This window comes from Aplidium turbinatum, chromosome 1, assembly GCF_918807975.1.
Source record: "Aplidium turbinatum chromosome 1, kaAplTurb1.1, whole genome shotgun sequence".
NCBI classification, from domain to species: Eukaryota; Metazoa; Chordata; class Ascidiacea; order Aplousobranchia; family Polyclinidae; genus Aplidium; species Aplidium turbinatum.
In genome coordinates this window covers 61,174,732-61,198,318 of record NC_137472.1, presented here as the reverse complement: position 1 = coordinate 61,198,318, position 23,587 = coordinate 61,174,732, and the positions used below count along the sequence as shown (strand labels likewise).

The 23,587-nt window shown below is 39.1% G+C and overlaps 1 protein-coding gene and 1 pseudogene across 5 annotated transcripts in view; both read right to left on the bottom strand.

Annotated features, from left to right (window-relative positions):
* The window catches only part of LOC145784470 (protein NLRC5-like), a 562,247-nt gene that overhangs the window by 529,774 nt on the left and 8,886 nt on the right, over positions 1–23,587 (bottom strand). For all 5 annotated transcript variants that reach the window (XM_082596319.1, XM_082596326.1, XM_082596352.1 and 2 more), the window contains exon 3: positions 367–465. In XM_082596319.1, the coding sequence (XP_082452445.1) occupies positions 367–465 (99 nt within the window). The remainder of the gene's footprint in view (positions 1–366; positions 466–23,587) is intronic.
* Positions 22,404–23,105, bottom strand: LOC145777030 (uncharacterized; annotated as a pseudogene).

Here is a 23,587-nt window from a genome sequence, read left to right as displayed (position 1 = left end):
GATCTAATGGGGCGGACTTGACTTATTACAACTAATATAATTTAGGATTTCGCAAGCTACTTATATAATTCTACAATGAAGTTGTAAATGTAAAAGCGAAGCGAAGACTAATAATGTTCTGTAGCTCGGCTTCGTGTAATTAAGTTGTCTTTGACTTGGTTCCATTTGTTTTTATCAAGGATAATCACAGCCAACGAGCTTAGAAAAAGTAGAATTAGCGCCCAAGCGCGAACGTGAAGACGTGGTAAATGTAGATGGGGTAAGTTTATTTAGAAGGTGGTTATGGTTCGTATGTGTCTAAACCCTGTACTTGAACGTCAGCATTACTGGCTAACTTTAAATGTTGTTAGAAAAATATATTCTTACTTGATAGAGGTTGCAAAGACGGTGTTTGCTGGAAAGATGTTTGTGGTAAAGTGAAGTCAATTGAAGGTTGTTGTTGGTTGGTTGCAGGAATCGAAGAAGCTAAAAGAAATAAACATAAGAACTTCTCGAGCGCACTGAGTGTCATTAAGTGACATGCACTGTCGTGGCCAGACACTCACTGACACGCCTGACAAGACACATCTGCTTGTGGACAGGAATTCATCTTCATTTGACCATCAATAAAAGACAACATTCAATAATAAACAATTAATAAATAACAGAAGTTTGCTTCAATCATTTTGAGTTCATCGACTTTGCAACTGAAGAACCAACAAGAACCAGCAACGCTGGTTCCACCTGTGCAGTTGAGTAACACAATTCCAACATAGTTGGTCATTGAGCGTCACCTAGTGGCTAGAATGATTCGTAGGCAACAGAACTTTACAAGAAGCAATCTTTGTGTCTTGTGACATTTATGCAAACTTCAAAGACTAAAAAAACTAGAAAAAAAAAACTAATTTTCTCAGTTTGAGATTTTCACAACCAATTAACGATTAGTGTTTATGTAAAATTCCTTCTCAACCGTGACGAAATAGCTCAATGCAGCTGTGTAGCTAAAACAATAACAAAAACAAATAAGCAACGAAACCAAGCTTGGCGCCCGCTATACTATACGTCTAAGCAGTTGGGCGAAAACTTTTACTTTGATACAAATCAACACTTTCTAATTTCAAGCATAAATTTAAAGTGGTCCAGTAGATATTCCTACATGAAGCATTTTGAAAAGACAGAGGTGGCAATTGAAGTGGTGATTGCGTCATTGCTGACGTAGATGCACCTGAAGGAAATTGATTGATTGCAGAACTCGATAGATCGGAAGAAAATGATCATAATTAGTTTATGCAGCTATACAACGTAGTTCAACAAGTTACAGGTTCTGTAGTTTATCATAATATTTATACAATTGCGTATACCCGCATATAGTCTTTGTACCATTCCGTTATTTTGCACACAACTTTAAACAGAACAAATAATTTAGTAGATTAGTTTAAAAGATTTTAAGCTAGTACAGTGGTTCTTATCCTTTTGCAATTTTGGTTCTACCTTCAACTCATCAACCAGTTCTCCCACCCCTTTTAGAATTGGTTCAAATGTAACAGTCGCCTACATTTTACAATGGTTTTTGAAACCCTGGTTAAAAATTCCTGGTTTAATAGAAAAGCATATTGTTCAATATTAATTATAGACAAGTAAAATTGCATTCGAGTTTAATACAATAAAAAAACCATTGTTTATAAAAGATAATTACCTTCATTCATGCACGAATCCAACAGAAGTCCGGATAAGAATTGAACTACGACTGACCAGTGATCGACCAGTTGGTTAGTTTGTACAAATGAAGTGAAATTATCTATCGGTATTTGATGGACCATGTATAAAGCGCTAAAAAACTCTTGAAAAGTTTGGTGTGAAAAATACAAGCGTCGGTTACCCTCCAAAAGGCCGCAATGTTTATTTGAAGCAAATAATGCAACGACAATATCTTGCACATTCTTACTTAAAAGATTCTCGTTTCGAAGATCTTCAGGTGTGATTAATACGGTTCCATTTTTTGTTGCATTGTACGCGATTCGTGACAGTTTAAAGACAATTTCATCTGATAAAGCAATTGTGTGTTCTGATGTTCTGAGAATTCCTAGCACTCTTTGAAATATCGTGGTCATAGTCGAAATATTTACAGTTTCATCTGATGAATCAAGACAAGCTCTTAAGTATAATTGTAACATCAAAGGATTGTGGCACAAGGAATCTAAATGAGGGGTTTCTACAGTTAGTTTGTTCAAAATTTTATTTGATTTTTGTTCATCATTTATCAAAGCATCAACTAACTTTTTCATGTTTTTGGACGTTAACTCTCCAATAACATACGTTTGCTTAGGTCGACACTTTTTAGGAATTGTGAGCATGGCGTGTGGTCGTGAGGTGAACACAATGTGGCAATTAGGTAAAAAAGTTCTTCGACACAGATTCGACACAAGCTCCTGGCAGGTGAGTAAAGTGTCGTAATTCGATCTTTTCACTTTATCCATCAAATTCCAGTTCACCTGGTCGAATCCGTCAAAGATGAAAAAACAATTTTGGGTATGATTTTTTATCCAATTAAATACAAACTTTTTTTCTTCTGTATTGAAGTCAAAATTTATATCTCCAAGTAAAAATTCCTTCAAAGTTAATTTCTCATCATCGCAATCATTCATGATCATAAAAGGTATCCTCAGAACGAGAAAGTCTCTAGTTTGATCTAGACGCCTTGCCAGACGCTTTGATAACGTTGTCTTTCCTGCCCCAGGGTAACCGACGATTGATATGAAGCTTTTTGACTTGATGCGTAAAATTAATTCATCAATCGAAACTTTTTTATCGGATTCTTCAAATTGAATTTGTCTGGTTTTGGGATCATACTGGTTGTCGTTAGGAATGAACCTTCCCTCGTAGAAGTCGACTGACAGAAGCTCAGGATGAACTTCTGGCAAACTCGATGCCGGAATGTCGAACCTCTCCACATCCACATCAAATTCCGATTTGTAGAGTTGACCAGTTGTTTCCTTCAGTTTATCGAAGGCTTTGCTTGGATCTGAATAAGTGCAACACGTATTTCAACTAAATTAACACTTTTGAATAAAAAATGTAATAATAAAAATTTATTTCTTTACATAATTCTATTAGTTACTCTCAGCTATGAATTGAGATTGCATTTGTAAGATTAATCCAATCAGTACATTTGTAAGACAGTCACTTAAAGCAAAGCGACATACACAAATGAGTAATAAACATGTTGAATCCTTCATGCTACTTGACTTTGTGCGATTGTGGCTCAGCAAGGCAAACGCTCTTTCAAAGCTCTAACATTTGTAAAATATTTTGGAAGCTGAACCTTCAACTGAAATGTTAAGTGGAAAGGCATAGAAAAGCCGATAGGTACGTCACGATGACATAGATCAAGAGCCCATGTTAAAACAACAACGTCTTGTAATAAATGTTGGGAACCACTGCTTTATGAAATGATGCACATTATGATTAAACATTATGACGTAATTTTGGTTACTGTTGTGATGACGTCATATTTCAACTCTCCACTTTCTTTTTTGGTGTTTAAATGGAAATTGATTTTTATTTAAATCACAGAAATCACTCAAACTTTGATGGTACAACATAAAGACGTCAAATGTACAAGCCTCGTTTTTAATTTAGTCTCATTTGTCATCATTGTTGAAATCTATTCATCTTTTATAATTCTGCACTTGAACATTTCACAAACCTTCCTGATCTCCAGATTGAACATTGGTTTGTTCGGGTTGATGAACAATCTTCGTTATGTTCTGCTGGTTATGAACCTGGACCAATTGTTGATCAATATGATGATGATGATGGACGTTCAATACATTGATCTGACGTTGTTCTGTAAGAAAACATCGTTCCTTGAATTTAACCTTGGACACAAGTGACAGCGCTTGGACCATGTTTGTGTTTTACTATAACACAGCCACACTCTTCATATCGCTTGCTGTATTACTATAAAAATTTGATGGTCGGAAATCAGGTCATTTTGGAAATGCAAAACACAGCAGCGTGTCCTTGAGTGGTGTCGAATCGGCGACTTTCGAGCGTACCACGATATTTGAACAATTTCTTAAACATATTTGTCAAAACGAACTAACCGGAATTTCCTGGTAATGGTGGCCCAGTTTCTTCAGTTGAAGGTGTTGTGTTTTCTTCTTCATTTTGTTGGAAAAACATTTTTTTATTAACTGTTAATCACCAAATTAAAATAAAACTTAATAAGGTAGTTGAGGCTACAAAACACAATTGTGAGTCATAAACATCTCTCTTCCTTATCAAAGTAAACAAGACAAATCAAACAACATAAATTTACATTGAACAAACCAACACAAAAGCTTGATTTGAATAATAGTTTCGACTGCGGCTCATTGATCTCCATGTTTCATGTCGACAAACCACCTTGTTTAACATCAAATGATGCAAACTCATATACGATGGATTGATACATTATTGTTCTAACTCTAACTCATCCTCATCAACGAAATAACACAGCAAGTGTAATCTTGAGGAACCCAATTTGACCAACACTGGATTCAGACCAAGGCCAACCAACTAGCCGACTGTGCAGAAGCGTTCAGCATCTCGCGTTTCATAGCAGTGATCACGTGAGCAGTCCGTGAAATGTGTAATCACGTGAAATCACGTGAAATGTTCTTGGAAAAAAGTTTTTCAACTCACAAGCATAGACAGAACGAATCTTTACTTTACGGAATAGCAACGTTAGAAAACGTTGAAACATTTTTTAATTTGCCAATTGAAGTTGGTTAGCAATTATTTTTATTTCCTAATATTCCAAAGTCAGTGAAACGTTGGAGAATCTGAAGCTTTTATTGAAATGTTTTGTCTTCAGAATCAATAATGAAATGGAACAATAGTTTATTACAAATTATCGCTTTGTACATCGAGTTTAATTTAAAACAAAATTAAAACAACAAATTTTTCAAAGGAAAAATAATCTCAAGTTTTGTTTTAAACAGCCCTAAACGTGAGTAAAAAACATTGAAAAGTTTTAAATAAAACAAGCTTCACAGATGACAACTTATTTTTGTTTCATTCGATGAGCAAGCAACATTTGTTATTGTGGGAGTGAGTTGTGTGAATGTCTGTAGGACGCTGGAAGAACCGAGGTGCGACACCCAGCGAAATCAGGCACATGTGTTGTAGCAAGGCACTTTGCTGACAATTCAACAATTCGAAAAGTTGACTCCAAAATTTTACTTCCCGTCCGCAACCGCTGTTCATAAACTCAGATACTCAGTTGTCTGATGTGTTTTCTGGTGTGGAGTCCACCCAGATAGATCAGTTGAGTTAGCCCAGACTACTAACGAAGACATTTCAAGATCAAGCAGCGCTGGTTCGATTCTCGGTGTGCGCGCTTTAACAACGCATATCAGGACAGTTCTCCACAAAACATCACCTAATAATTCACAAAGCACACCAATCGAAAACAAGCTTTACAGATGACAACTTATTTTTGTTTCATTCGATGAGCAAGCAACATTTGTTATTGTTGGAGTGAGTTGTGTGAATGTCTGTAAAACGCTGGAAGAACCGAGGTGCGACACCCAGCGAAATCAGGCTCATGTGTTCTAGCAAGGCACTTTGCTGAATGGCAATTCGAAAAGTTGACACAAAAGTATCTCTTCCCGTACGCAAACACTGTTCATAAACTCCGATACTCAGTTGTCTGATGTGTTTTCTGGTGCGGAGTCCACCCAGACAGCTCAGTTGGGTTAGCCCAGAGTACTAACGAAGACATTTCAAGATCAAGCAGCGCTGGTTCGACTCTTGGTGTGCGAGCTTTAACAACGCATATTCTTGGTGGGTCCTGCATCACTGCATCAGCGGTTTAAAGTATATACTAGTATGTGGAACATGACAGGACTAAGCTCTCAAAGAAGCTGTTTCAGTCCGAGGATACCGATCTCCACAATCCATCAATTTAAATGAAATAATTATTAAGGATTGCAGTCGACAGTAGCCTACAATCTACTTCGGTTCATTTTACTGATATCAAAAATGTTACATTTGCAATAGAATTTGCTTTTCAAATATTGCTATTTCAACTTGTAAAGGAATTGCTCATTCCCTGGGTGTGTTTGCAGTTTTCATTTTCTAGTTTAATGAAAAGTGGTCTCTACAAATTATGCCCAAAATGAAAAGGCTTCTGTGCCAACGTTTGCCACCAAGTGAGATAAATTGAGAAATGGAAAATTGCAAGAAGTGCATTAAAGTCGTTCCAAACTTAAGTAATGACTTGATATTGCAGCAAACTTGCTACAATAAAGGATTGTGCAAGTTATAACTCAAATTGGATGACTTGCAATCGAGCGCAGTGCGACATTTCCGTCACATGACGAGGAAGGATGCAGCGTGACATCATTGTTTGCAGCTAACTCAAAACAAATCGTGAGTTGTTTTGATATTCTGGAGAGATTGACTCATAAAACGTGCTCCAAGACGGAATTGGTTCATACACGATTGCAGAACCAAAGTAAGATGTTTTCAATCTGAATTCAAAACCTTTGGCACAACTTAAGCGCTAGATGAAATTTAAAGATTAAAACAAATTAAAGCATAAGCACTGAAGCAAAACAGCTCATGGACGGCCGGTTCTAATGTAAATTACTGCATTGTCTGTATACTAAATATTCTTCACTAGACAATATCAAGAATTATATATTTTACTACATCTGTGAAAGTGAAAATTTTATTTTCTCTACATTCAAAGACTTTGTGGTTCAAACTTTATGCTTCCATGTCCCACCTCTTGAGCGCGTAGTTTAAAAAACCATCGCAAAAGATTTTAGGCCCACTCACTGAAAAGAAGAGCCATAAATTCCTGAACCAACTGTAATAAATCGACAAATCTAATTGTTACCCAATGGGCCTCGAATGTGTCATGATTTTACATTCAAGGTTTACTTTTTCCTTACTTTCGGTCGGATTCTAGTGTCACAATCAAAACTATTTTCGAGATTTAAAATCCAAGATGGCCTTTGCTGCCATGTACCAACTGAAAGTGAATTGCTTCTGCCGTTTCGAAAACTGAATATACGTTTGTTCAATCAAAAGATTATTTCAATACAAAATATATGATGCATTCACAACCCATTTATGGGGTTTGTATCAAACTTTACCATTTCAAGGCGCATTTAGTTGATTGCTGGCTTAGTAAAAAGTGGTTTCTACAAATTATGTCCAAAAGGAAAAGGTTTCTGTCCCAACATTTATTACCAAGTGACATAATTGATCAATATTAAAAAATGGAAAATTGCAAGAAGTGCATTAAAGTCGTTCCAAATAATGTAATGGCATCATTGGCTTGTTACTGCAGCAGACTTGCTACAATAAATGATCGTGCACGTTATGACTCAAGTTGGACGACCCACAATCGAGCGCAGTAAAACATTTGTATCCCAGGATAAGGAAATATGCAGCGTGATTTCCATCATTGTTTGCATCTAACTCAAAACAAATCGTAGGTTGTTTTTATAACATACAAAACCTACTGGAGATATCCTGGAAAGATTTTTATTCGATTTCTGCTTAAATGACTCAAGATGTGCAACAATGAAAAGCCAGATCAACATCGTTTCAACTTGGAGCGCATGTGGTGTTTTATAAACTACTGGTGAAGAAGTGTCCCAATCTCAAAAAATTACCTTGAATCGACCGACTGCCATCCTGCTCCAAGAAACTCACTGTGTGGATGTTTCGCGCCTGAAGATAACGGGCTTCCAACTTGCCTCCTACACTCTTAGTAAAATCCATGGAGTTGCGACGTTTGTGCACAGTGCTGCAACTTGGTCACATGTGTCCTCTTCTGATGATAGTGACTCAGACATAGAGTGGGTCGCTACTACTATCGAGAGCGTATGCGTTGTTAACGTCTACAAGTCACCACAGACAAGATTTCTGAACGATTCGATCCCGAACTTCAGTTCCCCATGCATGTACGCTGGCGACTTCAACTGCCACAGCATTCAATGGGGTTATAACATCACTAACTCTGATGGGACAGCTTTGGAAAATTGGGCATCCCTCGTAGAGGCTCAACTTCTGCACGACCCAAAACAACCTGATAGTTTCCGCTCTGCCAGATGGGGTACCACATCTAACCCCGATTTGGCCTTTGTGAAGCTTGGCGGAATCCTCCCGCATCGCGCTGTACTGGAGAAATTCCCTCGGTCCCAACACCGACCCTCACTGATTGTCCCTTCTAACCCAATTCGACCAGTACCAACCAAATACATCCCAAGATGGAACTTTCGGAAAGCGGACTGGGAAAAGTAAACCGACCTTGTAGAGCAGCAATGTAACCAGATTCCTGAAGCAAACACCGTAGGAGTGGACGCAGCATACAAAAAATTCTGTCAACACCTCATCAAGGCAGCCAAGCTATCCATCCCAAGGAGCTGCAGGAGAAATTTTATCCCAACCTGGGATAACGAATGTCAGCAAAAATATGATATTTTTATGTCATCCGAACCTGGCTTGGCAGCTGCGGCAGCCGCTACTGACTTAACAGACTGCATCAACAGGAAAAAAAGAGAGAGATGGGAGGAATCCGTCGCTGGAATAGACTTCACCCACTCAAGTCGGAAAGCCTGGTCAACGCTCAACCGCCTCACAGGCAGGACCACGAAACCAAAGCCATGCCCTATAACGGCCAACTCCATAGCGAAACAACTTCTCGCAAATGGCCAATATCAAGGAGCTGATAAAGCGCATGCCAGAGCAGTGAAAAATGAAATCAACCAACTATGGAAGGTACCCAGCTCAAGCTGTTTCCTATCTACCTCTTTTAACATCTCTGAGTTAGACGCAGCCATCAAACACCTAAAAACTGGCAAATCACAAGGCCCAGACAAAATCCCACCAGAGCTAATTAAACATATTGGACCACTCGCAAGAGAGTGGCTGCGACAGTTCATGTCATTCTGCCTAAAGAAGTTGCTCCTCCCAAAGATCTGGAGGAAAGCTAACATCATAGCCATTAGAAAGCCCAACAAGCCAGCTGATAATCCTAAAAGTTACAGGCCCATTTCCCTGCTCTGTGTGCCATACAAGTTACTTGAGCGTCTCTTACTGAGCAGACTCGAACCAATCGTTGACCCAAAACTGCCAGAAGAACAAGCTGGATTCCGACGCGGCCGATGCACAACTGACCAGGTTGTCAAGCTTACTGATGACATCGAAAGTGGCTTTGAAGCCCGTGAGAAGGTGGGTGTTGTCCTAGTGGATCTTACAGCAGCCTATGACACTGTGTGGCACCGTGGTCTTACTATGAAACTATTACAACTCATTCCTGACCGACACATGGTTAAGTTTCTGGTAGAGACCATCTCGAACCGTACCTTCATACTGCATACCAACGAGGGAAAACCCAGCAGACCACGCCGCCTGAAAAATGGCGTCCCCCAAGGGTCAACACTATCGCCACTCCTATTTAATATCTATATAAGTGACCTCCCATTAGGGTGGCTCTTAAAATTGAGTTTTTGAATTTTGCATGGGACACCCTTTCAAATGGTGAGGTTGTCAGAAAAAATAACTCTTGCAAATTTTTTTTTAATTTGAAGTTGATTTAGAGGTGGCCCTCCCCCCCTAAAGTTCCGTGCCCTCCCTCGAAATACCAAATCTGCGTATCTCGAAAACCACTTGAGCTAGAGATACGGTTTTTGTTTTAAAAGATGCAAAAAACATGGTTTTCTATCTGCTTTCTGAACATTGAATGCATCTATCTTGAGTAGAAAAGCAGTTATTTAGAAAAAACGCATTTGACCAAATCTTGATTTTACAACCTTTTTTGTGACCACGAAACCGTCTATAAAATTTCGTTTTTTTTCTTAATTTTTGCACCTTAGAGGGAACACTGGTAACGATATTCATTTCAAAATGTAATTCTGGTCAGTACTGCAAGAAGCGATATTATCGACAATATTTTACATATTGCCTTGCGTATCGTGACAGGATGTCTGCGACCTACACAATCGGACAATTTCCCTGTCCTTGCAGGCAACCAACCAACTGAGTTTTGTCGCGAAGAAGCCATCCTGTCTCTTTCTCGGCATTACGAACCCCAACCACTTGCTCCACTCAAGTCTCTACAAGTCTGTGAGCGAGCAATCGAGAATCCTCGCCAACTGAAATCGAGACACCCATTTGTATGTGACGCACAACTCCTGATGAAAACCGCTGAAAACCAATCCATCAGCGCGGCTACCTGGGAGGACAACAAATGGAGCTCAGAGAGGAAGAAGAACTCCTCAAGGCTCTAAAGTTTTATCTTCGACACCAGCCCCCATCCAACCAGAATGCATAATTTGCCAAGGAAGGCCTGGGTGTGGCACAACCGCCTGCGTACTGGGCTACTGGAGTCAGACTATTCCGCTCAAATATGCACAAATTGGGGATGGCTCCATCCGCAATCTGAGAGTGTGGCATAGAGGAACAAACCACTGACCACACCATCTGTAACTGCGCCAAATGGTGCGCGTGGTCTGCTTGAACTGGATGACGAATCAATGCAATTGCTACTCGACACCTGCTCAAGCATCTAAACCACATCGGCACTGCCCAAGGGTGGTAAAAGATAGAGCCCCTTGACCCCTGGAGTAACAAAGAAGGTTTAAACGAAGAAGAATCGACAATATTGTTCTTGTTGGAATTTGGATTCAACAGTTTCCTGTGTTCAGTAACAACTTGCAAAAGAAACTGAAGTTGGTACTCATCTTCAGTTGAGAGTTTGTTAAAATCCGGGATTAGACTGAGAGCAACTCCTCTCTCTGCTTTGTCATTGACTACTGAAAGTCCCTTCGCCATGTGTAAACCTTGAATAAATGCACCATCTTCAGTCCAATGAGCAGGATCCTTTGAAAGTCTAATTTTTGCTTCATCTTCACCCAACAGCTGAAGCCATTTTGAATTAGAGGTGCAATACTGTTCTAGACCCTTATTGCTAAGAAACGCATCTACTTTGATGCTTCGTCTCCTTGGTGGACGTTCTGCTGTTTCATTTAACATGGTTGCCACCATTAGCTTTTTACTTTCCACAGACAATCGAGAGTCAAACAAGGCTAGTTCAACCATTTCTTCAGACAGATACCATAAATGCAGACCAAGCTTTTGCATAAATCGCCTTCGCCATCCAACAAGTGCGATGCATAGCACCTGAAGCTTGAAAGCGGATTCCACGCTCAGGAGTTTCTCCAAGGAATATGACAAAAAACGGGCATTTTAGCTATGCATGAATGCATAAAAGTTTAGGAATACTTATTTCGTTTATTACTTTACCAGTTTTACAGGTTAGTTTATGAACTTTGTTTATTGAATAGCTTGGGCCACAATACTTGTTTAGCACTGTTTTGTGCTAGAATACCGAAAACAGGTTTTTTCTAAATAACTGCTTTTCTACTCAAGATAGACGCAATCACTGTTCAGAAAGCACATAGGAAATCATGCTTTCTGCATCTTTTGACACAAAAACCGTATCTCTAGCTCAAGCAGTTTTTGAGATATGCAGATTTGGTATTTGGGAGGAGGGCGCAAAACTTTAGGGGGGGAGGGCCACCTCTAAATCAATTTCAAAATCAAACATTTTTTGCAGGAGTTATTTTTTCTGACAACCTCACCTTTTCAAAGGGTGTCCCACACAAAATTCAAATTTTTTTCATTTTTTGCCAAATAAGAGCCACCCTACCTCCCATGCACTACATCGCAACAGTATGGCTATGCGGATGATCTAGCTCTTCTATATGCTCACAGGAACTGGCATGAGGTGGAAAGAAAACTTGAAACTGACCTGAAACTGGTGGCTGACTATCTGGACAAGTGGAGGCTCAAACTGAATGCGTCGAAAACAACAATCTCTGCTTTCCCTCTAAATAATCGGGAATCTCAGCGTCAACTGTCTGTCTCGCTAAAAGGAAATCCTTTACCATACACTGCAAACCCAACTTACCTTGGAGTAAAACTTGACCGGCAGTTGACCTACAGACCCCACATCGAGTCACTCCGTGCCAAGGTTACCTCGCGAAATAACCTCTTGAGAAGCCTAGCAGGAACAGGATGGGGAGCCCGAGCATCAACCTTGCGTACAAGTGCACTAGCCTTGGTCTACAGCTCAGCCGAATATGCCTCAGCTGTATGGAACCGCAGCAGACACACAAAAAAGATGGATGTGTGCATTAACGACACCTTGCGCATCATCACTGGCTGTCTCCGCCCCACACCTACTGCTTATCTGCCAACTTTGGCTGGCATTGCTCCTGCTCATGTCCGTAGGGAAGAAGCCTCTCACAAACTGGCTCTACATGCGATACTCGATCCTCAACACCTTCTCTACAGTCACTCCCAAACAAATGGACCAGTCAGACCTCAACGCCTATCATCAAGGCGCCCATTCCATCGATATGCTACACAACTTGTGGATAAGAACTTCAGCTGCATGGAAACATGGACCCAAGAATGGAACGAGCTGCCACATATCCCTCCCCAGTTTTCAGTTATGCCAGCACTCTCCATCCCTCCTGGAGCAGACCTCTCAAGAAAGGCATGGGTCACATTGAACAGGATCAGATGTGACGTTGGCTGTACTGGAGCTAATTTGTTTAGGTGGGGGTTGCATAATTCGCCGATATGTGTCTGCGGAGCGGTAGAACAAACAATGCAACACATACTCCACGAATGTCCCATCTTACGACCCCCAAGTGGAATCACTGGTATTCGACAACTGGACCCAACTACCGTATCTTGGCTGCACGAGGAGGCATTGCCAATCTAAGCTACTGCAAGTCAAACGAGAGAAGAACCTTGAATCTGACATCTCTTTTGCATCAACTTATTTTTGCCGGACTACTTTTTCGTCCAATTACACTAGTCAACAATTTTTCAAAATTTATTTGCTTCCGAGATGAAAATAATTAATTCTTATGTATGCTTGGACGCTGAATCCATTCGTTTGTATGCGGTTTATAGAGAATTATTTCCTACATATATCAACTTGCAAAAGTGACTAAGCATGGAATGGTTCCGTTATTTCTGGCATCTCTTCTTCATTGTAGATATGTTTTGGTGAAATTGCTCACCATGCTCATCATATACTCCACCAGAATTTTGAGAAAAAAATTCGCTTTAGAGCCACAGTCAAGCCACAGACTGCTGAGTTGACAGTTACATCCCAGTAAGTAAGTTGACGAGAGCTGATTACCTAATCTGCAGGTAATGCACAGTTTGGCATGATGCTATATCTCGAAAACCAGCCAAACAACAAGTTTTACTTGATATTCGTGTTCAACGACTCAAAATTGTCCAGGATTGACTCAATTCGTTTCAGAAGCAAACTGGAAAAGCAGAACCAAAGTGGAAAGTTGAATTCATATTTGTTTAATGGAAAGACTTTTCAATTCAATATCTGATGCATCCACAACAAGTTTGTGGAGTTTCTATTAATCTTTCAACTTGCAAAGCTGCATAAAGTTGAATAGGGTTCATTGAAAAAGTGCTTCAAAAAATAATGTGCCTCGACCGTCTCGACGAAAACAAAAATCGGTCTCGACGAAACGCTTCGTGAGCTGTTCTGTTGGATGCTGAAATTGCGTAGAATTGGTGGCTCAGTGAGTTTCTGCTCGCTCCACCGGATCAACGAGTTTGTTGTCAAGTCTAAGTACTCAAAGTTTATTTTGGGAATTTCGAAACGACGTATCTCACCTGTGTATACTCGTCCCTTGCTTTCTGGATCCGATGAACTGCGAGCTTACGCATTGGCTTAGACTCGTCATGCAGAAGCACTAACACTACATTCTCCGGATGGGCAGCTAAGGCGTTTGTCAGGAGGCAGACTTCCTTCGATGACCAACACGATATCGAGCGGATACTTTTGATCGCCGCTAATTTCCATCACCTCATTTCCGTCAAACTGGATTTTATCTTTCCGAACTCGACGACTGCAAATTCTCCTATTTTAACTCAGATACTCAGTTGTCTGATGTGTTTTCTGGTGTGGAGTCCACCCAGATAGCTCTGTTGGGTTAGCCCAGACTACTAACGAAGACATTTCAAGATCAAGCAACGCTGGTTCGACTCTCGGTGTGCGCGCTTTAACAACGCATATCAGGACAGTTCTCCACACAACATCACCTAATAATTCACAAAGCACACCAATCGAAAACTTTACCATGTCAATCTTGTTGGGTCCTGCATCAGTAGTTTAAAGTATATACTAGCATGTGAAACATGCCAGGACTCTCTCAAAAAAGCTGTTTCAGTCCGAGGATAACGATCTCCACAATCAATCAATTTAAATGACAAAATTATGAAAGATTGCATTGGACAGAGAAGACTGTAGCCTCATAATTGCCTCAACCAATTGCAATAAATCGACAGATCTCATTGTTACCCGTTTAGCTTCGAAAGTGTCACGATTTTACATTCGAGGTTTCAATTGTTCCTCATTGTTTTGGTTGGATTCTAGAATCACAGTCAAGTAAAATCCAAGATGGTATGTGCTGCCATGTACCAACTTTAAGAAAGTGTATTGTTTCTGCTATTTTGAAAATTAAATATACGGTTGTTCAACAAAAAGATTATTTCAATGCAAAATATATGATGCATTTGCAACCCTTTTATAAGGCTTGTATCAAACTTTCATCATTCCAAGGTGCATTCAGTTGATTGCTGGTTTAGTGAAAAGTGGTTCCAACAAATCATGCCCAAAAGGAAAAGGTTTCTGTGCCAACGTTTATTAGCCTACCAAGTGAGATAAACTGGAAAATGGAAAATTGCAGTGCATTAATGTCCTTCCAAAGTAAAGTAATGGCTTGTTATTGCAGCAAAATTGCTACAATCAATTATTGTGCAAGTTATGACTCAAATTGGATGTCTTGCAATTGAGCGCAGTGAGACATTGTCATCACAGGATGAGGAAATATGCAGCGTGATTTCCATCATTGTTTGAAGCTAACTCAAAACAAATTGTGGTTGGTTTTCTAAACATACCAAACGTAAAGGAGATATCCTAGAATAATTCACTCACAAGACGAGGACAAAAACAGCTCAAATTTGCACGAACACTGTCAATCATTTGTTTGTTACATGCAATTAGAAATTCACACGCCAATGAGCTGGGTGCACTTGCTTAGCTGTTACAATCCCTCTATGTTAGGTTCCGTTATGCACAACGACAATTTTATATCATGCATTACATCCAATTTGTTTCCAGCTTTTATTTTGATAGCGAGTAGTGTTGAAAATGCTGTTTCACATTCATAAGTTGTTGGAAATGGAAGCAGCAGTGTTAGTGCCATATTTGCGATATCAGGTTAGGACTGCGCCATTTCAACCCAAACGTCACTGCAGCGCATCTCACAGAAAATACGTTTTGCACTCCTATCATTCACCAAATCAATAAATCTGTTCTTTAATTGCAGTAGGCTAAGTTGTCTTTCGATGGCGGATTGCTAACATTAATTCCAAGCGGGTGAACGAAACAACCGTACCTACTTTTAAACATAGCCGTAAGAGAATAAAACATTTTGGACGTGCGAAAAAAAATTTGCCCTAATCATGTCTTTACAAATACAGGAGAGCCCAGGAGAGTTGAGCCGATTTTCTCCTTTGGTAAATATCTATCGAAATCTTTAGGATACAGCATGGCCACCTAAAGATACGGCGTGATTTGTCACATTTTGCAGAATTTTGCAGGTTTTTCTAACTTTGGGAGAACGTTTGAATAATTTTTTCTAAAAATCAGATTTTTATGCTTTCTTTACTCTTTTCCCCAGATGACACAATAGGTTTTAACATGTTGAAAAACAAAGAAAATTCGATTTCGAAGATTTTAGTCAGACTGTTAATTTTCAATAACAGTCTGATTTTGCGTTTTTCAACTTACTTTTTCTAATTTGCTACTGCTTCCCCAAGGCAACAAAAAAGTTTTATGTCATTAGGAAACCGCAAAAAGTAAAAACATCTCAAAAAATGTCAGTCAAGCACTAGCAGTAGCTGTAGCCTAATCAAAATCTGCAAAATGTGACAAATCAGGCAGCATCTCCAGGTGGCCATGCTGGATACAGTAATAATATGTTTGGTAAACTGAAGGGTAAGTATTCACCTTCATACATAAAAAAAGGAAACTATTCTAACATCATTGCATGTGTATTTTGCCGATGAAATATCAAAGTCAGTTGGCTCAACTCTACCTCCGATGGAGGAGAGTTCTCCCGTGATTTGTCACAACCTAATATCCGCCATTTTTAAGTTTTCGAGATAAACGACTTTTTGTGTTTATAGCTGTAAAATTAACAAGGTAAAACACTCGAAGTTGACTTTTGGAAGGCTGGAGCGGACAACCAAACAAAATTTTTAAGAATGAAATTTGAGCCAGGTTTTTGTTTGTTTATTAAAATATGGCTTATATTTGGTTTTGCCAGATAACTAGTTATAAAAAAAGTATTAGGTTTGTATGATAAAACCTAATATATACTCTCGATGTTGACTTTAACCGCCTTATTGGCTTATTTAATGTTATGTTTTTGTATGATAAAGCCTCATATAAGCTAAATGTTGACTTTGACCACACTATTTGTTGGCTTTGTAAGCCTAAATCAAACCTAAAGTACCGGTAAGCCTCTGGATTTCTCCCAGAACTGTGTATCATTCATCACTGTAATCTCTAGACGACTTTGCTGATATCACAAAAGCCTGCTAGAGTAAAGGCTATCGCTGACTCAAAATTAGTTGCTGGTAGCCTACTTAATAACATGCCTTCATTTAGGCAGAGGTGACGAACCTGCGGGCCGCATGCGGCCCGTCAAAGAGTTTTGTGAGGCCCGCAAAACGATTTGACAATCGCTCATGCATTAAAAACAAAAGACATCTCAAAGCTGTTTTATGCATTCACTGGTACACCTTTCCTTTGCTATTTTTTTGCCCTAAACACTAACTTTCAAGGTTTAAAGTTAGAAAATAGGAAAGCTATAAGCCAAAGTTGTTAACACTATTCACCAACTTCACCTTGTATTTTTGGTCGATTCCAATCTATGACGTCATAGAATTTTGACAAGCGCTAAGTTGTGTGGCCCGATAACTCATGTGTAATTGACAAAGTGGCCCGCGACCGCAAAATGTTCGTCACCCCTGATTTAAGGCTACCGTACTACATTGGCTCATTGGCTGCACAGCATCTGGGACGGTTGATTAAAAATGACCAAACACACTGAGTAGCGTAGGCTACTCCCGGGCCTCTGCTTTAAAATCTTAATACGGTAATCATAATATGCAAGCTAAGTTTTTAGCGTACCGTAAAGTCAACTAAGCCATCAGTACACCAGTAGGCTTCGAAAAATCAAACTGATCGGCGAGACGTAAATGATACGGCATTTAATGAAAAGAAAAGCTAGTGTGTTCGGATGGACATTTTTAGGCTAGCCTACATAATTAAGCTTACTTAGTGCTTGACAACATTTTCGCCCAATCTACTATATCAAACGCTTTTAAATCCGCTTCATGCAACTCAAGAGATGTAAGATGTTGTGAAATAGCCTACTGGTGTACTGATTACTTCTGAAATTATGGCTTGTCACGTGACGATATCCTGTTACGTGATTGGAGTAGATGAATATGTTAGGTTTTAGAAAATTATTCTTGCACAGATTAGAATATGTTTTACATTAGGGCACAAATTTTTGTCAGAAGATGCATGAAGTCTTTAAACGTAGAAAAATGCAAAAAGTCATTTTCGACAAAATGGCGCATATTAGGTCTACCAAAATCACGGGAGAGTTGATCATGGTCTCAAGGTGAGTTGAGCCATTGCCTACCAAAACCATATTAACACAAAACATCTGATGCAAAGTAAATTATGCAATATTATTCAGTACACAGTGTTGCAATGTCACTTGGTGGAATTATTGTTTCACCTTCGAATTCAAACTGGTGATGTTGCGATGAGAATATTATCTGCCATCAATGATGGGCTCCAATAGTGTTTTGGTCTAAAAATTAGTTTTAACCCATTTCAAATTGCAACCCAAGCGCTTTTCCAGCAGTTTGCGGTCACTTCAAGTGGTAGGCTAGTGTAGAAGAGAAAGTGCCCCTTTGAAAATTGTTGGACAACAAAATGATTGAATCAATAATTAATAATAGTAGATGCTGTTATCATTACTGTCCAATTATAATGACGTCACACATATTTATCATGACGTCACACACGTTTCAAAAGAGAATTTTTGAGTTCACAATTCCCCTCTGGCCCCTGCTGTTTGCAAGTCTTGCGATCATTCACGGTATTGTGGTCATTTGTAAGCTTTTAATAAATCTAATAACCCAAAACTGATTTTGATAATATGTAAACCATTAGTATTGAGGAGAGTTGAGCCATTGCCTACCTAAACTATGCAGGCTAAAAGCCATGGCTTAACTCTTATAGACACCAGTGCCTCAACTCTCCTTATGTCACTTTGTTCTGTAAAACTTATATAAAACAGCGCTGCAAAGTTGATTATACTTATCATGATAAAAAGGCATCACATTGACAACATAATACAACATAAATATCTTACAAGGAAACTATCTGCTACTACTTAGTGGCTATAAGATGAAAGACTTGTAACTCAGCAATCCACTTTTAGATTTGATTTTCACATTGTACTACTTCAACAAGCTATACTAGACATAACTACAAAACTGATTGAGTCAAAATAGCAGCAATGTTACATATGTTACAGAGAGGAACCCAAATATTAGATTTTAATAATTTAAATTGCATTGTTTGGTGGTAAATCAACCCTCCTTGCAGCTCAACTCTCCTGGATCTCCCTCGCTGTACTTCTAAAAATGTAACATTTTCTCAATTTCCTGCAGATACTGAAGCAAAGCTTAATCTGCCAGATTTCAATACCTTATACAACATTGTCTAAAATCGATAACAAATGCATTTTACATTGGTTTTCTGAAGTATCTGGATATATTTGCCTAAATTAACGATGCTTCTGTGTAACAGGGGCGCAACCGCTTTTCTGCACCTCCTTCTCCTGTGACAAGGCGTTTGAAGATCTTGTAGGTTGGGAAAGTAATGGAAAACCTACTCTCTAATCATGAAAAAGCAGAGGCTGTCCAGTGTCCACAACTGAATCTGTCGTAATGAAAAGGAAAAAAGGCGACTGTCTGCTGCACGAGAAAGAAATATAGAGTTGGCTTAGATTCTTGTTATTCTTAGTTATTCTGTAGTTTTGTTCAATTAAACTCCATAGCTCTTCACATTGTTGTATAGTCAAAGATGAAATCCAAACAGATTGTGGATTCAATCTGATAGTTTTCATCCTAATTCACAACCTATATGGTTTGAAATACGTTTTAGGCACAGTCACTAAAAATAAGAACCTACGGTACTAGTAAATTTCGGTGGGAGGAGAGGAGGCAGGATGGTACTCACCGGCCCTTCATGGTTGGGCTTTGTTTTAGTTAGATCTGTGTATGTTCAGGGTCAGGGATGGAGGAACCACGTGAGCCTCGTTGGCCTAGGCCCATCTACTTTATTTTCTGGGTGGGCCTGGCCCACCCACTTTTGAAAGCCAAATTTCTTTGAAAACGCAGCAAAAACAGCAAAGCAGAGAGGGAGTTCCAAAAAAAGATCTTCACTCATGTGATACACAGTAGTTTGATTATTATCTTTGATAGCTTAATGATGATATCCAATCTTCAAACTTTTCTGTTGAGTCCATTATTGATGTGCAGCACGTGTGGGTTTGGTTGCATGTGACTGGTGGAGCAATCTATCAATCAATGTAATTATTCTCTATGCTCTCTATGGTTAGAACAGTGATATCATTAATTCATTACATATGCTCACAGATGCCGCATATTATTACTCTCAGCCTCTCAGGTGGTATTATAACTGTGTGTGTATTGTTGCATTTTTATTTGTGTGTAGGACTGTAGGCTACATCGCCACATTTTGTACAGAGCTATAGAGCAATTCAACAATTTTGTAAATTTGTTGACTAAATCCGGCCCAAAAATGGCAAATTTTGCATGTTAGCACGAAAGGCAATTATGAAAACGCAATGTGTAAACCAGGGGTCGGCAAACCTTTTTCAAACAGCAGCCAAAGCCAAACTTTACATGGTCTTGGCGGTCCGTAGCCTATAGGCTATTAATACCAGTTTTGATAGGTTCATAGGCATGATTTCAAAGCGTTGAGGTATAGCCTAATGCCTTCAGAATATCGGCAAGTAATATCCTTGACCGGAATCAGCTGAACAAATTCTTAAACATCAAAATCTTTTGTTACTGCACGCACAAATACTGCCAGCTCAGCTGTAGGCTTATCTGTCGTGTCTCCGCTCTCATCTATTGCCATAGCGAAGAACTGTAGAACAGTAGATACAATAACTTTTTGCTAGATGTTACGTTTTCCGATATATCTTCTTTTCGTCGAGTTACGGTTCTTGTTGAAAAACTTAGGCCTATATCTGAAAAGCAGTTTTTTTTTTCATTGGACATATGTTTTCAATAACATCCATCTTACACCTTTTCCCGAATTCTCCATCACTATACGATTTCTTGTTTTTTGCTATTAATTGTGCTACCTTGTAGCTAGCAAAAGAATTTTCTGATTCATTGGTTTTCCTTTCCTTTGTAACAGAGAAATTTGCTGTTTTAAAGCTATTTTTGAGCAGATTAACTTTGCCGTTCCTTGTTTGACCCATTAACTTGGAAAAAATAATATGTTTTGTATCATAATGGCGCTTTATATTGAGTTCTGTGTTTATACAAACAGAAACGCTGCAAATCAAACACGTGGGCCTACTAAAATGATTAATGAAAAGTACTTGTTCTTCCATTCGATTATACTGTAATAAACCACTGGCCTGGCCACATGATATTATAATTTGTAAAGAAGTGGCGGGCCGGATGATTTTTCATGGCGGGCCGTAGGATTGCAGACTCCTGGTGTAAACGATTTGAAATATTAGGAATTCAACAATTTTATGGGGGGCTTCGCCTCCCCAGAAGTTGGATTGACTTTGACTGCTGCGCCTCTGGGCCCACCTACTTTTAAAATGGTTCCTCCATCCCTGTTCAGGGTGCGGTAATTTTAGTTTAAAGTAGGCTACCGGTACTGTAATAAATTGCATTTAATAATTAAACTTTCACAGGAAAGTTTGGTTTGTGCTTTGATTAAGCGAATGACATTGCCTGTCAATAGTACTTATTTTTTTTTCAATTCAATTCAATTTATTTTTCTTTGTCGGAAAACAACAGCAATGACAAAGTTACAAATAGTGAACGGGAACAAAACCAACAAAGGGAAAAGGTGGCAAAACTATAAAAGTTTAAAACGTGCATGCGATGCAAATTTAAAGGTTACTTACACGAAAGTAAATTAAGCACGTCCACCAAACCTAACAGTTTAATGGAATAACTCAATCCGGAGATACAGTGACGTGCGCAAAGACCATTGAGAGTTTATATTTTACCAACAGTTAACCCACTCTCCTTTAAACCTTGGACAGGCTACAAAGTTGCATTAGGCTACTCTTGATTAAAAAAATGTCAAAATATATCGAATGCGCTCTCCACCAGTAACAAAATCCTGCGTACGCCAATGAACGTACCCTCAATACGCGTGGTTCACTGGTTTGAGTAAGCCAACTACTTCGTGCATGTAAAACATTATATGCGAGACGTCAAGGGTGTTGTATCGTGTTGTTTGTTTTCAACACAAAATTAAATCTATACAAACAAGTGAACTAGCTCAGCACTGCAAACTAAAAAGTTATCGTCAACGTCAATGCAAGCAAAGTATGGTAGGTCAATCTTACACATTATAACTTACTGGTTAATACACTACCAAATGGGCGTCTTTTTATTTCGTTTTGTTTCAAAAAGCATTTCGAATGGTCTCGCTTTGAGATAATCCTACATACACCATTGAGTTGTACGATGCGCGTATTTGCAATCTGCAGGTCGCTGCAGGAGATGGAGTATTTTGATCGGTAAACACTTTAATATAGAAAATTTTTCCTTGTGAGCCAGCTGACTGCAGTCATTGTGACCGTTGTAGCACTCAACCAGAGAGTTGATTCTTGCTTTGAACTTTTTTGATAATTAAAAAAGTAAAAATAGTAATGGAATGGTGGAAATTAAGCACAAGTCATCGAAGTATCCAAGAAATAAATGCAGTTTCGTTAAGTCATTTATATGATTTTTTTAGTTAAGAAACCAAACCTTTGTGCATTGTCCTTTGCAATTTCAAACGACGCACCAGTGCGTTGCAACTTACAGTTTGAGAATTGCGGTAGGCTAATACAGAAACAAAGCACCTATTTTAAAATTTTGCAATTTATTGCAAAATCATGCTAAAAACTCGGAAACTTTCACGGACCCCTTGAAATCGCTTCACGGACCCCTTAGGTTCCGCGGACCCCGGTTGAGAACCACTGGTCTATGATCAAGCGCCACACTTGAGCTCTATATTGTGGTACTCTCATTTACAGCAGAAGCCCTGCGATGTCTTTGCAGTAAACAAATTCACCTTGCTGGCAAAAATATGGAAGCAATTCTTTTTCACTCGCACAGTAAAATATTATGGAAGCTCCGGTTCAAAGACAGTTTTTGTCTTTGAGTCGGGATGCCAAAATTTCTGCTGCTTATTTGGATAGGTTGAGATCTCTGATGAGATTACTCAGCTCTTCCTGTTTGAATGTCTCTGGAATAACTGAATACTTTCAAACACATTTCCACCGCTGTCACTTGCAGAGCTTTCTACTTCTTCATGAAAGTCATCATATCCCATGGCTATGTTGGTTAAATCACTAAATTCAAGCACAGGCACTTGCATACAGTGAGGCACAGGTCGTCGAGCAGATTCTAAATCTGAGTAATTCAAAATGCTTTTCCTGTGACGATTGAACCCCTGTAGGTCTACCAAACAGAAGTAGAAGTCATTGAAATGGCTTTTTGGTTCTTTCCAAACCATTGGTTACACCAAAATTAAGATTTTTAAGTGCACCTTTAGTCCACTTTCTCAGGCTTTTTACACATGCTTTGCAGACAGTACGAATTGCCCATGGCTTATCTTGTTTATCTAGCCAAAATTTGAAAATATTCATATCTCAAAAACTAGAGCCAATTCAAAGAAACGGATGTTATTTTCGGATTCAGTGGCCCAAAATTGCCCAGAAACCGTTAAAATATCTTTGGCAATCGGAAAAAAGTTTTTTTTGTTGGCCAGTGTAATTGATCTCTCAGCGGGAAGACCTCGTTGAAAATAGGGCGTCTAATTTAGCTGGTTTACTTATTATTGTCGTGAATAGTTACTGTTCCAGCAGCGTAAGTTACTCTACGCTCTACTTTGAAATTTCCTCACCGTATGTTAATGCCAATACTTAGATGAACCATCGAATGGTAGTGTCGGGAATAGGGTAAGCTATTCGACTTCTACACGGGAGAAGGAAATATCACCGATTTTCAGCTCAAAAGTAGGGGTTCGATTTATACACGAGATCGACCTATACTCGAGTATACACTGTAGTGCAGGAGTGTATGAGATGCTGTAGCCTATATATTTTCACAATATATGCGTCAATACAGT